This window comes from Opisthorchis viverrini, assembly GCF_000715545.1.
Source record: "Opisthorchis viverrini unplaced genomic scaffold opera_v5_68, whole genome shotgun sequence".
Taxonomy (NCBI): Eukaryota; Metazoa; Platyhelminthes; class Trematoda; order Opisthorchiida; family Opisthorchiidae; genus Opisthorchis; species Opisthorchis viverrini.
Genome location: NW_008751724.1, coordinates 1236563 through 1250385, shown reverse-complemented (window position 1 = coordinate 1250385; position 13823 = coordinate 1236563). Strand labels below are relative to the sequence as shown.

The 13823-nt window shown below is 42.8% G+C and overlaps 1 protein-coding gene across 1 annotated transcript in view; it reads right to left on the bottom strand.

Moving 5' to 3' along the window:
- The window catches only part of T265_13459 (hypothetical protein), a gene marked incomplete at both ends in the record, with an annotated part of 63070 nt that extends 50427 nt beyond the window's left edge, over positions 1-12643 (bottom strand). Inside the window, one exon of the mRNA XM_009168961.1 lies at positions 12554-12643. Coding sequence (XP_009167225.1) covers positions 12554-12641 — 88 coding nt within the window. The remainder of the gene's footprint in view (positions 1-12553) is intronic.
- Between the last annotated feature and the right edge of the window lie 1180 nt (positions 12644-13823).

Sequence of the window (13823 nt, the reverse complement as noted above, 5' to 3'; positions counted from 1 at the left end):
CAGCCGTTTGAGGTCGAACGTTTCAGCTACCAGCCTAAAGATCACGGGATTCGGGAGACAAGCACAGTTGGTGATTCCCAAAAAGGATAGAATAGCAGTATACCATAGACTGGTGTCGGTGACAGGATGAAATACTAACCAAGGCAAGACTGGCTCTTTCGAAGTTTCATTCGGCGTGGTCAAGAATTATGCGTTAGAACTGGGACTCGAATAAGAGCGGTTGTCAGACTGATTCTTTGGACCAACTCACTCACTTCGACTGATGCGGATAAACGGAGGATATTTTCCAAGTCAAAGGAGTGAAAACTTACACAGTGAACTTATAAAATGGATAATAATGCTAATAAATATAAATGTCAAAAGAGGTGGAAAGGAATTCTCAAACATCCCCACACCCTCCTAATACAGGTTGAAGGCATGCCATACATGATATCCATAGAAATCGACGTGACGTCATACGCGTTGTACTGCGCGGATACTTTCAAAGACTTCAACAAGTCTGAGCTGAATAGTTATGTCGACTAATGAGATACTAAAAGGTGGAAAATGTCAAATTCCGCAGGCAAACGGAATGACGTCTCGTCGATAATTGTGGGTAAAATTTTTCCAGTACGGTTTGACCACTTTAGTTCTGGATGGAACATAAACCGAACTTACAGCAAAGACACTGTCTCCTTTCATTTGGGGCAATTCAACAAGGGAGAGGAAAATTTCAAACCAGACAGAGATCTATCATTTGTGGTTCATAACAGTTAAGAATGGCTTTGGGGCAAGACTGTGGAATCTCGAGTTGGATTGATCCGATCGAAAAACGGAAAAAAGTTTTGGTGGAGGCATTTTGTTTAGTAATAAATCTAAAAACCTCAAGTGCCTCAGAAAACGTAATGCAGGAAAGCTGGTTTGTTTAAGTTCATTGTGTAAAACACCCAAACGGTTTAAAACGGTCCAGTCCTCCTTAGGCTTATGAGAATCTAGGTGGCACAATGCTCAGTTCGAACCTCAGTTGCGACAATTCTGTCTTTTTTTGTTGGAATGGTTTACCTACTTGAACTTACTCTTGTAATTGAGAAGTCGACTGATTCATCACAGAACATAGTGACAGCATAGCGGTTTCACCCACCCTCTCACCCCAGCAAACGGCATGACTAACCTCCTTGCAACAAGTGACCCATGTAGGAACTTTCGTCCGTACAGTAGTACGTGTAGTGGCCACACTTTAAACTCCGCGAAACAAAACTTCGTGTTAACAGGACTGTGGTCGTTAAATACATGTTTAGGGTTTAAACCACGGATTACCTTTTGACACTGTTAACGCAAAAACAACTTTGGAGCGTACAGTGAAGTGAAATTTCTACAAACATTCTAACTACATTGTAAGTAGACTGATACTTAATGAACTTCGCTCAAAAATCAGTGACGGGTAGTGAGAAGGCAGTAACTGAAAGCTGAAGTGGACTACGTTGATGATGGAAAGACAGTAGAAGTTCTGGGTGGTAGTAAAGGTGGTAGTAAAGTACTACTGTGTAGTGACTTTAGAAAATAATACGGTGAAAGGCGGATGAGAATAGTGAGTTTCGTGTACATCAGATAGTTGAGCATCCCCCTTTATTCCTCCCCATATTTAATTTACATTTTTACGTTAATGTGAAGAGACCCGGTAATATCCCACGGAGATTTCGCACTGTGCTTGAAACCACAAGTGGCTCCTGGTCGGACGGTTGAGCGTTCTTGCTACTGGCCAGGAGGTCGAGGCTCCATGGAGTTTCAGCAGACGCGCGCTAGTGATAATTCCCAAAAAAGGATGAAAGGTCTGTACAGCGCTCCTCGGATCCTCGGTCAGGATTGGCTTTTCCCACAGAACAAACTCTGCAATAAACATCTGTTTTCCATCTCAAGGTCAATTTGTGGTTTTGTGGAATAAGACTAGTGTGTTTTGATGTGAGAGTCCGAAACTTTCCGTACTTTTCCTTTTGCGCAGCAGATATCCGCGAATAAACTGGATACGGGGTAAGCGCAGGGCACAACATGAAAAACAGGATACCGGTAGGTTTGATAGTTCATTGAAATGAGAAATCCAAACGCTGTCAAAACGAACTAAGTCGCTTCAGTAATTCAGCGCTTCAATTTCCCCAATCAGGTAAGTTCAACCTGTTGGGGATCACACAGTCTAGAATCAACAAATGATCTGTAGTGTTTGAATCTCAGGTTTGTTTACTATGCTTCATTCCCAAACCATCACTCACAACCAATAAAATACTCGACCAATAGTAAAGTTCAATTGAAATTTAAAATCAGTTCTACACTTTTCATTCAGATAATGAGGAATCATAGTGTGGTTGATAAGTCCACATTGACGGGTTTCTCAATAACTTGATAGTGTATGACCATTTTGCTCCATTGAACATGATTTCCATCACAGACAGCACCAGCCACTTGAAAAAATTACCCACCAGAATTAAAATAGTTCCCGTCTTGTTAGCTGGCCATAGCATCCACGCGAAATATTTTTCCCTTATCTATAGACCTTTTATTTTTTATCTTTAATTTTTGTGGCAGATATGACACGAGGACATATATCTTTGGTATTCTAGAAATCAATAAAGATCGATTGAAAAATCAATAAAAACTTGGAAGCTAAAAATCGTTCAGCCATAACACCCTTTTCGGTACCTAGCTGCCATGCCACCCGAAGAAAACACAAGGAGCGGGATACTGCTAGGTTGCCCAATCCTAGACAGCAGAAGTCGAGAGGCAAGGCAGAGGTAAGAACCACGGACCTTCCGGTCAGTAAATCCGTGCTCTAACCAACGAGCCATCTTGCCCTATAGATACTTCGAAAAACAATTCGTCGTCAGCTGAGAAGGTATCATCGTTGAGCGGCTAAGTGCAGTGATGTCACCCCATTAACTGCAAAAGTTTGGAATCTAACTTCCAGTTCAGTGACTAGGTCAATGGCTACATGACTGGAGAAGTGCTTGCCGAGGATTGAAGCACAAGTAATACCAGCAAGAAGATTAGCAATACGAACGAAATTCGAACTCCAGATACTTCAGTTTTTGCGTGAGTGTTCCTTATTCCGAGCTACGATGAAGCCTAACACATTCATCATGAACAGATCGACCGTGTTCCAGCATTCTTGGTCAATCGATAGAACAGCTATTTCCGATCTAGCCTATAAGTGATCACAAAAGAAACTATAAGCTATGTAACTAACCACTATCCGCATTAAGTTATTGTATGCAAAGTAATTAGCACAGTGTGACAGCGGCAAAATAAGACGATTGAGTTGGAGCACCCACGCAGTGAGGAATGGCATGTCTGTGTCCTGAAGAAATATACTACAGGTAAATTATGAAATTTCTATGAGAGTGCAATTTTAAGTTGTTTTTGAGAGGGATCATTTCCAAAGATGTGACGTTCACCCTTTAGGAACTGTTTTAGGAACACAGGACCTCTATGATCTATTTTTAGCTAAAGCGAACAAACACCTCTAATCTTCTTGTAAATGTCAGTTCTTCAAATGCAGGGAGTCAGACACTTCTGGCTAAATTAGTGCCTGACTTCGTTCCAGAGCAAAGTGAAACAGTTGGCATCAGGTAAATTCACAGAAATAGTCCTGCCTCTACTTCAGTCAGATGCAAAAATGCGACATGCCTATCAGACAGCGAAAAGCATAAAAGAACGCGGCACTAAGGCCCTATGTTTAGCTAAGTCGCCACAAATGTAAGTCTAACATTATTCATCTTTCAAGTGATTCTTATGTTTGTTCACTGAGTTGGGTGTCATGGGCAAAAACCACAGTTTGCATCCCTGAGAATTTTGTTCCGAAAGTAAACAGAGAGAGTTTATCCCATCCCTCCGTCACTCTCCCAATGTAGAAACCCATAAACTATCCGTCACAGCCTAGCCAGGGCATTAGACAGAAACGTTGACTTCAAAGTTTTGATACTCCTAGTAAACTACAATAGAACGGTCGAACTAAACAGTCAATAAACCGACTTGGATGCTTGCTTCCACCCCGACCAGATCAGTGATTTGTGTTCAGAAATGCTTGTACGTGCTCCACAGAACCAGCTGTTCTTGTCATCGTTTGGTTGCACAACAGGTGACATGCTACATCCTCTCACTGGTTTCTCCACATTTTTTCTAGTTAGACACAGTCTGTGTTGCAAATGAAACAAGGTCACGTTGAGTGTTTCTATAACATGTCTTGTTGTCTTTGTGATGCACTGACCAAACCGACAAACTAAAGCAGACTGGTTGATACTCGTAGTACATTAGATTCCTTACAGACTTTTGGCAAACTGCGTTCATTTTGTTCACGGATGGGGTGCAGTTTTGTACAGCAAGCAATCCTATTAACCTGTGCTTGAGGCTTTGTTTTTTTACTAGTAAACTGTAGCTTGCGTGACCACACATCTACTGAAACAATGACATAAATAAACTAATCGGCGTGAAACACTCGAGGTTGTAGGGTAACATTCAGCATCCGCAGAACAACGGACGTCAGACTCGTTTAAGCGTATAATTCAACTGCGGTGTCGCAGTTAACGGGACCATAAGCTATTTGTCTCAACTGAACCGTGGGACGCATAGAGAAAGTCAGGTAGGGATCCACTTTTCGGCACGGTGACATTTGTTTCTTGAGCAGTGATACCTACCATATTTTCACATTATTGACTCAAGGTAGTTCACGTCAGATTTTTGCTGTGGATTTTAGACAAGTTTCACTCATTCTCTGCGAACCGCGAAAAAAAGCCTCCTAAAATGTGACAACTTTTGGATAAGAATAATCACCTACTATAAACACCGTGGAAGTGTACTGCGTGAATACTGGTTCCAGAACACCTCCAGGAGGTAGCAGGAAATGCCGCATTCTTCTACAGTGAAGTTGCAACTTTGTTGAACCCTAGTGTTCCAAACAGCTTTCCTAACAACTAGAGAAGTGGGTATCTTCACCTCTAGACTCTGAGCAAGATGGACACTGCTCGGAAAACTTCCTGGCTAAGAACTTGATCCCGTCATCTGATTCAATAGGAAAGGATAATCTTTTTGCCTTCCAGACAGTTTCAAATGAAAACCGCAGAGCAAGATTTATTCTATTGTAGAATCTCAAACACCCATAATCCTTAGGCGCTCCACTGGTATTCGATAAGCCCGCGTTGTCTAACACTTTGTTACTCTTACTTTGTATTGCGACCATAACGAGTTTCAGCAGACGGTAATATACGATCGTTCTTGACTAGTCCGATAAGGTTTTGTGGTTGATTAGGGCCGCAACATCATTTTGACAGCAGTTGTGTGACATGACTTATCCAGTCATGTCTGACCAAGTGATACTTGCCAAGGATGAGTCAGGATTCCTACCCCTTTGAGAGGAATCCTTTGGTAAACTTTACTCGGGTCCTGATTACGCATTGGTAGATGTAGAAACGCGTGACAACAACTCTCCCGCGAGCCACACGGACGTAAAATTGCGGAGCTGTACCATCTGCACATGTGCACATCCTGGGTAGTATTAACAGGTTTATCATACTCAAAATCGATCATCACATCGTTATTCTCTGGCATTGCATTAGCAACTTGTCCGATTACAACATTCGAGATCTATTGGAGGACAGTAATGCGAATACAACTCGATTAAGAGCTGTGCAAGTTGTCTACGGAGGACACTGTATTAGAAAGAATTGACGTAAGGTCATGAAACCTACGGGTTATTCTATGGTGGTCATTTCTACGTGGTCATTTTGAGAAAAATAATTATTTGAATGGCCGCTGAAATGCTACTTCCATGGTGGTGCAATCGATTCTCTGTCGACCAGAATGGTGAAACCCTTCTTTCTTTTTTCCAGTACCTATTTTATTCGGTAAGAAATAGCACAGTAAGGTTTAGCACCAACGCTTTGCCATTTTAAGATGAAGCTGGCCATGGGAAAACGATCCTGATCACAAAACGTGGTATATTTTTACCTTTGTGGTTGGTTTTTTGGGGAAAAAGTGCCACCATTGGACCGGCTGTGGTTTAGTTTCAGGTTTTATCGGTAGTCAGTAATTGTTACAAAGTAGGGATGTTGCTGGGACCGTAGTTAAACCACTCTGAAAAAATCCATTTTACACTGTTTCTCCAAACATTTGGGCTCTCACGCGACCGACAGTTTCTTCATGCCCAGCTGTTCAACGATTATGAATCCAACACGACCTACGGGATGTCTCAATTTTCCGTGGAGTATTTTTACCAACAACAGGTGGTGTGCGTTTTTTTCGTACCAGTTACCGGACAGACAATGGGTATCCATAAATTGGCTGCAATTGAACTGGTGTAGCAGCTGTTTCAAACAACCAAATCCCTCTGACTTTTTCTTATTTGAAGAGCAGATTATGCAGAGGCAGGCCAAGATTGGACTAGCGACTAGGTTTTTATATATCTCTATTCAATCTCTTTTCTTATTCTCAGTTTGACTTGTGTGAATATTGTTTGTCTGTCACATTTAACTCTACATCATACATTGTTTGTGTTGAAAAGTTGATCTTATTCCTGACGGGATACATTCCATCGCATACCGATTCGCCTTCCATGGGAGACCCAAATGAATCCCTCGTTTTCCTAATCATAAACGAGAGCTTCAATCGACTCTCCCGTGCAAACCCTATTGGCATGTGAACAGTGAGCTTCGCTAACTTTATTCACTCTTGGTCCAAGTAAAGCATAAGTCTGAAGGAACCTCAAGGACTGCGCCAATCTGATGAGCATAAAAAGAGAGGTGAACCCGGTCCTGGTCTTTCGAGGGATTTTCAGCAACCTCACGAGCAGTATGTTACGTCCACGCAGTGTTTTTATTCTTTTTCAAACAGGAAGTGGTTAATCTCAGCTCGGTAACTGTATAAGCCAGTTTTTATCAGTGGCAAAATACCGCTGTCCATGCTTAAGACCGGATGTGAATAAACCAGCATTCACTCCTCCATATGGGCACAATGCCCAAAACGATCGCTAGCGAGCCTTTTCATCACCATCATTATCGTGGAAAGCATGACATCAGTGTTCAACACCGATGCTTCCGGGCCGTACAACCATGACTTATTTGAAAGCCTTAGTGTAAATAAAAGAATAAAGGTGGACGGGGAAGGGACTTAGTGCTAGCTTACCACAATCATTCCGAGGTGCCTACACCTCCAGACATGCACTCAGGCAACCTGGATAGAAACTGACAACAAGAACGCCACTGATATCGGTTGGCAGCCATATCTTGTAATGTCTCCAACCATGCACAGTGAGGATCACGCGGTCCCCACCCTGGAAGGTGAGTAGCACCGATAGTACCCAAGCGTTTCGTGATCTCCTTCATACTCCTCTGCCAAGTCAATGGTTGGCCACCTCTCTGTTTATGTCACTCTGAGTAGGGCATGGAAAACAGCACTCTCTTCGGCAAACGATGCTTCGGCATACGTAACACATGTCCCAGCCAACGCAGCTTCTGGTGCTGGACACACTCTTCAAAGGAAGTACCTGCTACACAACCGAAAACACGCTTTCTAACTGCCTCGTTACGGATTCGCCGACACCAACCCACACGAGCTATGATTTTAGGACAACGATTGTCGGACACCTGAAGATCTCTCAGTTCCGCTGCTCGAATAGGCCAAGTCTCACAGCCATACAACAAAACAGCCCGTACTGTAGCTTGATACACATGTCACTTCAGATTCAGGGATAAACCATTCTGACGACATAGGTGTCTCAAATTAGCCTTCTATATTGTATCCATTCATTTCTCTTGTTTGCGGTTATTTTGTGTGTACGTCTAGACGAGATGAAAAACCTGGGTGAATAACGAATTTCCGACGATGGTGCTGCTGATCTGTCCCGATCAACAGATGGGGAATCCTGACATCAAACTATCGACGTCCATAGCTTATTTTGGATGGTTTTCAGTTTAGGTCAGTGAGATTTCCATATTAAATTTCCAGTCTCCTTAAAAACTCCAAAGGTCATTGGTAACTTTGGTTTGAATTTTCAGGCAACCCTATGAAGTGGACTTTAAAAAAACGAATTAGTTTTTAGACAAACAAGGATGTTCCTGATGCGTAGAATCATATATTAGGATTTTGAACGATTCGAGTAGCACCTCCATAGTTGCCACCAATCGACCCATCATGGCTCCATCCCACATTTCTACTGCTCAAAAGTGGAAACCTTAAAACGATCTTTAACATTTGTATAAAAAGAAGTAATTTCCAGTGTCACACAATCAACAGAGGTGCTCAATTTTGTCGCACTCAAATTCTTCGGTATGGAATGGCTACAACCCCTTTAAATCCACGTGCTCGTTCCAACACCTCACTCAATTCAACTACACATTTTGGTAGTGTGAGTAGCTGTGCATAACTCCGGACCCCGATTTTTCCCTTCATACGATGCTACTAGTGAAACGAAATAAAATGTACAGACGTACTACACTACTCACAAGGTTGCTGAATACTCTGACGGCTAACGACTGGCGTCGCTGTTTTTGGGGCTCATCCACAGGGGGAATTCTCCGAGTTTATCTCAACCTTATGTTTTACTTGAACCGGAGTCACACAAAATCTGGCGGGTGCACTAATTTACAGCAATCTGATGCAGCAGATTTAGATGAAGAAAAACTTCATAAACTTGAGATTCCGCTAGGTTCCAGGCGAGTCTCTCATGGTGTGCAGATCAGTGTATTAGCTGAATCAACACACTTTGGCAGCCTACTACAACTTTTATCCGCTTAGGACTCATTAGCTCGTGTAAATTCGAGGAATCTTCCGCACTGTTCAACGTGCGCCACAAACGAGGGGGTCTTTCAAGTTCCTCCGCTTATACCATCCTCACTTGCAAGTTAGGAGTTAGCCTCATATATGTGGGATTCACTATTACATTGAATCTACGGAAAAGTTTTAGTTCAACACTTGAATTCGAGCATGCTATTGCTATCGGTTATTTACGCGTTTTTTTAGCACTCTGAAGCATTCATGTTGCCTGAACTTACTGGAAACTTCCAACTTTTGGCTCAGCCTGGACATGGGTTAATAAATCTGCATTCTCAAGAAATACAATCATTTGAAAATCAATTTGGTTTTCACGAGAGACTCAAGTGAATCTCTCGGTAAACTTGTGAGGAGTTTTCTTCATGAAAATGTACTGCGATATCTCGAATATCATGCCAAATGAATCATGAGACGGCCTGTGTGCAGCACATTCAATTGTAGAATACCATAAACGAGAGATTCAGTTGAGTCTCTCGTGAAAACCAAATTGATTTGCAAATGAGTGTATTTCTCGAAAACAGTGCAAGTTGGGTTCAAGTAGAACATAAGGTTGACGGAAACTCGTGGACTGCGCCTACATGATGAGCCCCAAGAAGGGCGAAACCGCTTGTGGGCTGTCTAGGAGTTTTCAGCAAACTTGTGAGTAGTTTCGTTTATGAAAATCTGAATTCTGCTTCCGTAGATAGTGTGGCATGTACTCTAACCCCAAACATAGATTAATTAGTTTATAGCTCGAGGCCATAGACCAAGATTTAATGGAGGTTCCATCGTGTAAATAAAGCCAAGTTGTGCCGAAATTTAGAAAGCTGCTGCCCAGCCGTTGCATCCTTATTGGATATCACCAGCAGAGCAGAACTCGCGAAACTCCGAGGAGATCCCAACCCATAATCTCCTGGATGGCCTTTTAGAAATGTGATTACCCGGCACTTAGGCAAGATGTAGTGTCACTCGTCCTTCAATTGTGGAATCCACATCATGTTAACTTGCTTATAGAATGATGACAATTCAGGTAAAAGAAGGAAGGATGAGTAAAATCGTATCTTATCAAGTGCAAGTTAAGCACAAGGCTGGTTAGTTGCTCGTGGCCGAATGGCTGATTGTTCAAACTACCAACCGGGATGTTTACGTGTTCGAAACTTCCTGAGGTTTCGCGAGATATGCAGAGCTACGCAGAGATTGGGGAAATTCTCCATTGAAAGCATGAAGTAATGACACGGTATACAATTGACTGATCCGATTGCCTGGTTCGGGTTGCACTCGTGAGTAATGCCCATCATCACTTCACTTTAACCTGGCAAGAAACTCCGCCAGGCAAAAATCTGACTTGCTACCTTTTGGAGGACGATATCCTGAAAGACCAGGAGGAGTCATTGACTTCATTTGCTTTGTCCGAGTTCTTGAACAGGAACATGTCTGGCATGTCAGTGCCCAAAGCTCATCGTCAATAATGTTACATGGGAAAATGATCGAGATTCGACTAGGGATACGACGTATCAACCAATTTTACACTCAGAGCTCTAAGTTCCCTTGATATCATGGGTAACTGGATTCTTCGAGCCGACTTTTTCCTCAGATAATACAGTTTCCAGCGTGTCTCCTTCTTTTGGAATGGGTGACGGCTGTTTTATAATTGGATTATTCTAGCCGACTTTTTTCTCAGATAATACAGTTTCCCTTCTTTTGGAATGGGTGACGGCTGTTTTCTCACCAATTCCCTCTGTGGCGGTGCAGTTATTCTTGTATTAGCAGTCGTCGTTGCTGCTTTTTCTGCTCTGATTGGTCGTTTCGCCGGATCCCACACAGCCCAAAAGTTTTGGGGTCAATGATTCTGAGGACGGTGTTGCTGCGGTAGCATTTCATGAATTCTGCAGGTGGACGGCGGAGGGCACTGTGGAACTCGTTCTTATGTACTGTCCTCCCACCGAAAAAGAAAGACCGGATTCGGCCCTTGCGGTCGAGAAATTTGATTGAAGTTTGGATGGACGAAAGTTTATGCACTTTTATTTGCCTTGTCTAGAAGGGTTGCATTTGAGTGAATACTGAATGGGCTACAGCGTCGGGCTATTACTTATTAGTTGTGTTGTAATACATTCCAACCGAGGACTTAGTCATACTAATGCACATTTCAGATCCATCAATTGCTGTACCGGTTCAATCAACATAAAAGGCGAAACTGTATGTAACATGCTTCCCCATACTCTCCGCAACTTATTGTGGTCCTGTCCGCGACAAAGCATACAAAGCAACATGTGGCCACAACATGACATTTTGAGAAGTACGGGTTATCACAGACCGGCCATGATATGCTAATGGTTGGAGACGGTTGTTGATATGTAATAAGCCTAGGATCCTTGCATAAGTGAGTTCGAAAGTGTGTTTACCCTAGCCATCCAGGTGTAAACATATGGACTTCACCACTTACAGATCTGGTCTCACCTAGGCAGTTGGTTGAGGGATCAAAAAATTGAAAAGGCCCTGGTGAAGGAAGGTGATCATGGTGGCCAGCTCCATCACGCAGTGTTATTCACATCGACATTGCTGGGTCAAATTTTAAACGTATTCCAAATGACCGAACGTTATATCTGGCCAGTTTACTATCTAGCCAGTTTACTAGTTTCCACAAAGCTGTGTGCTCAACATCGTGGTGTTCAGTGTGATTCACAGCCCTCTTCCGTCGAATTCCACCAGTTTCGAAAGTCCGGAATCAATCATTATATCTGTAAACTGTGATATCATCCACAGAATTCGGATCAGGCTGAAGTGTTTGGCGGCATTTGAGAAGTACTATCATTTGCACAGCATGCCACAGAAGGTCTCGAGATGGCTCATCGGTTGAGGCGCCAGCTTACGGCCGGAAGGTCCGTGGTAGCCTTGGATAACCTAACAATATCCCAAACCTCATGCCTCACTTTGTTGGCACGGTAGCTAGGCATCGAAAGGGTGCTACAGCTGAACGATTTGTTTTTTTTTATACCACAGAAGGGCCACCTTAGGTTTCGGTTGGTACGATTTTCAAGAAGTGTAAAACAGGAGTTCCCACCAACTTTGTGACTATTGCTCTTAATGAAAATTACTACGATATCTCGAATATCGTAACAAGGGAAACATGAGGCAGTCTTCGTGCAACACATACAGTTGAACAGTACCATAAACGAGAGGTTCAGCTCGGTTTCAGGTAAGTCTTTCGTTGAAACAAAATTGGTATGCCTTTGAGAGTATTTTCCTATCTCCTTGCAGTTGGGTTTCATATAACATAAGTCTGACGGAAACCCGGAGAACGCGTCCACTTGATAAACCCTTAAAAGGAAAAAATCGCTCGTGGGCTGTCGAAGTGTTTTCGGCAACCTTGTGAGTTCACTCCATGAAAACGATCAGCCGAAGCTCTAAACTGGCATATAAGAAGACAAGGAGGGACACATCGTTCATCCATTACTTCAGTTGAATCATGGTCCTGGGACCAAACATGACCAGAGGCAAATCGGTCACCTTATAATACGAGAGTATGATCACTTACTGATAGATAGGTTGTATACCGATAAAAAGGGATGCGACTTCATCCTCTGTGTCCAGTACAAAACTGAATTCCACTCAGTTAATCATACCAGACCACACAATATCCCGGTAAACCACATTCTGTTAGACACTCGAAGCTGAGCTCGGGCCATTCCAATGCGTGTAAGTCCCAGTAAAACGGCTTATTTTGGATTCTTCCGAAAGTTCATAGATATAACTAATAGGTGTTTTGATAGTCATGATTACTCACACTTCGTATGAACTGCTGTAGTTAGATGGATGTATGTGTATCGATCGTGCCTCAGTATTCCTCCTCTGTTTATCAGAGCGATGCATCGATTAGTGCATCAACTGGCCAATTTTCAAATGCTCAACCCATGTGATTTTGCCGGCTACCAAACCAAATGTTCCCCAATCACATCAAGTCTGGCTATGACGATGGTAACGTACTGAATTAATTGATGTGCTCATCAGATGGGAGTTTCGATTTGTCACTTTAGCCTAACTTTGGATTGTGACAGAACTTTACTCAAAATCATATCGTGTCAGGAAAATGGCCCCTGTTCAGACGTATATCTATAGGCACATACTGAAAGCTCAGTTTTCTCTGCTTGTAAGAAGCAATATGACGAAGATCTTGACCGATCCTAACTTCGAGGTATGATAGATTTGGAGGTTTGGCGCAAAATCTGGCAGGGATGTGCATGTTCTTGTTATCCATCCAAGATGGTAATGGACAAACAGGGCCGTAAACTAGATAGCATCTTTATCCCGTAGGGTAAAAAAAGTTTTTCTTCAAATCGGCCAAGCGAACGCCTCATATTTTCCTCTACCGTTTCAGGAACTGGCATTTCCTTACATGATTACTCTTCGTCTGGGCATACGAACGAAGGTTTCCTAATGTCTGCTTCATTTTGGAGTACCGGAACGTGGCTAGCAAGGTATATACTTACGTTTTTTGTTTCTACTAACCCGGTTTCCGGAGGGATGCACACACAGTCCTTTCGGTAGAAGCTGCAAGAGTCGTGGGCTAATTCTCTCCAAATTCATTTCGACAATCGAGCAAACAATGAACTGAATAAATAAATAAACTAAATACAATTTGTGACGTCATCACTCACCCGTTTTGGATGAGAACAACTTGGTGTATTTTACTTCATCTAACAAGCGAAATGAAGTCGAGGACACACACGCAACTCAGCTACTTGTACGACGGTTATTTTCTTTGTTCGAGATCGCCGTGCAACTGTAATAGACGTCAGCATAGTCTCGGATGTGCGCGGAGTGACTAAGTGGAATGAGAAGAAGCAGAAGTATGGTGCTGATGAATATTCCCTCGCCATACTCTCAGCCCTACATGCCATCGGTTGTGGTACCGACTTTTTGGTTCACCAACCGATGATCATCTCTTATCGAGGGATCTGCTTTCCTCAATCCGCTAAGGCTGTTATTGGACTGGGACTTCCTAAGGTCGCAGTCAGTGACTTGTGTTTGCTTGCCATTGTGGGCTCCCTGCGTAC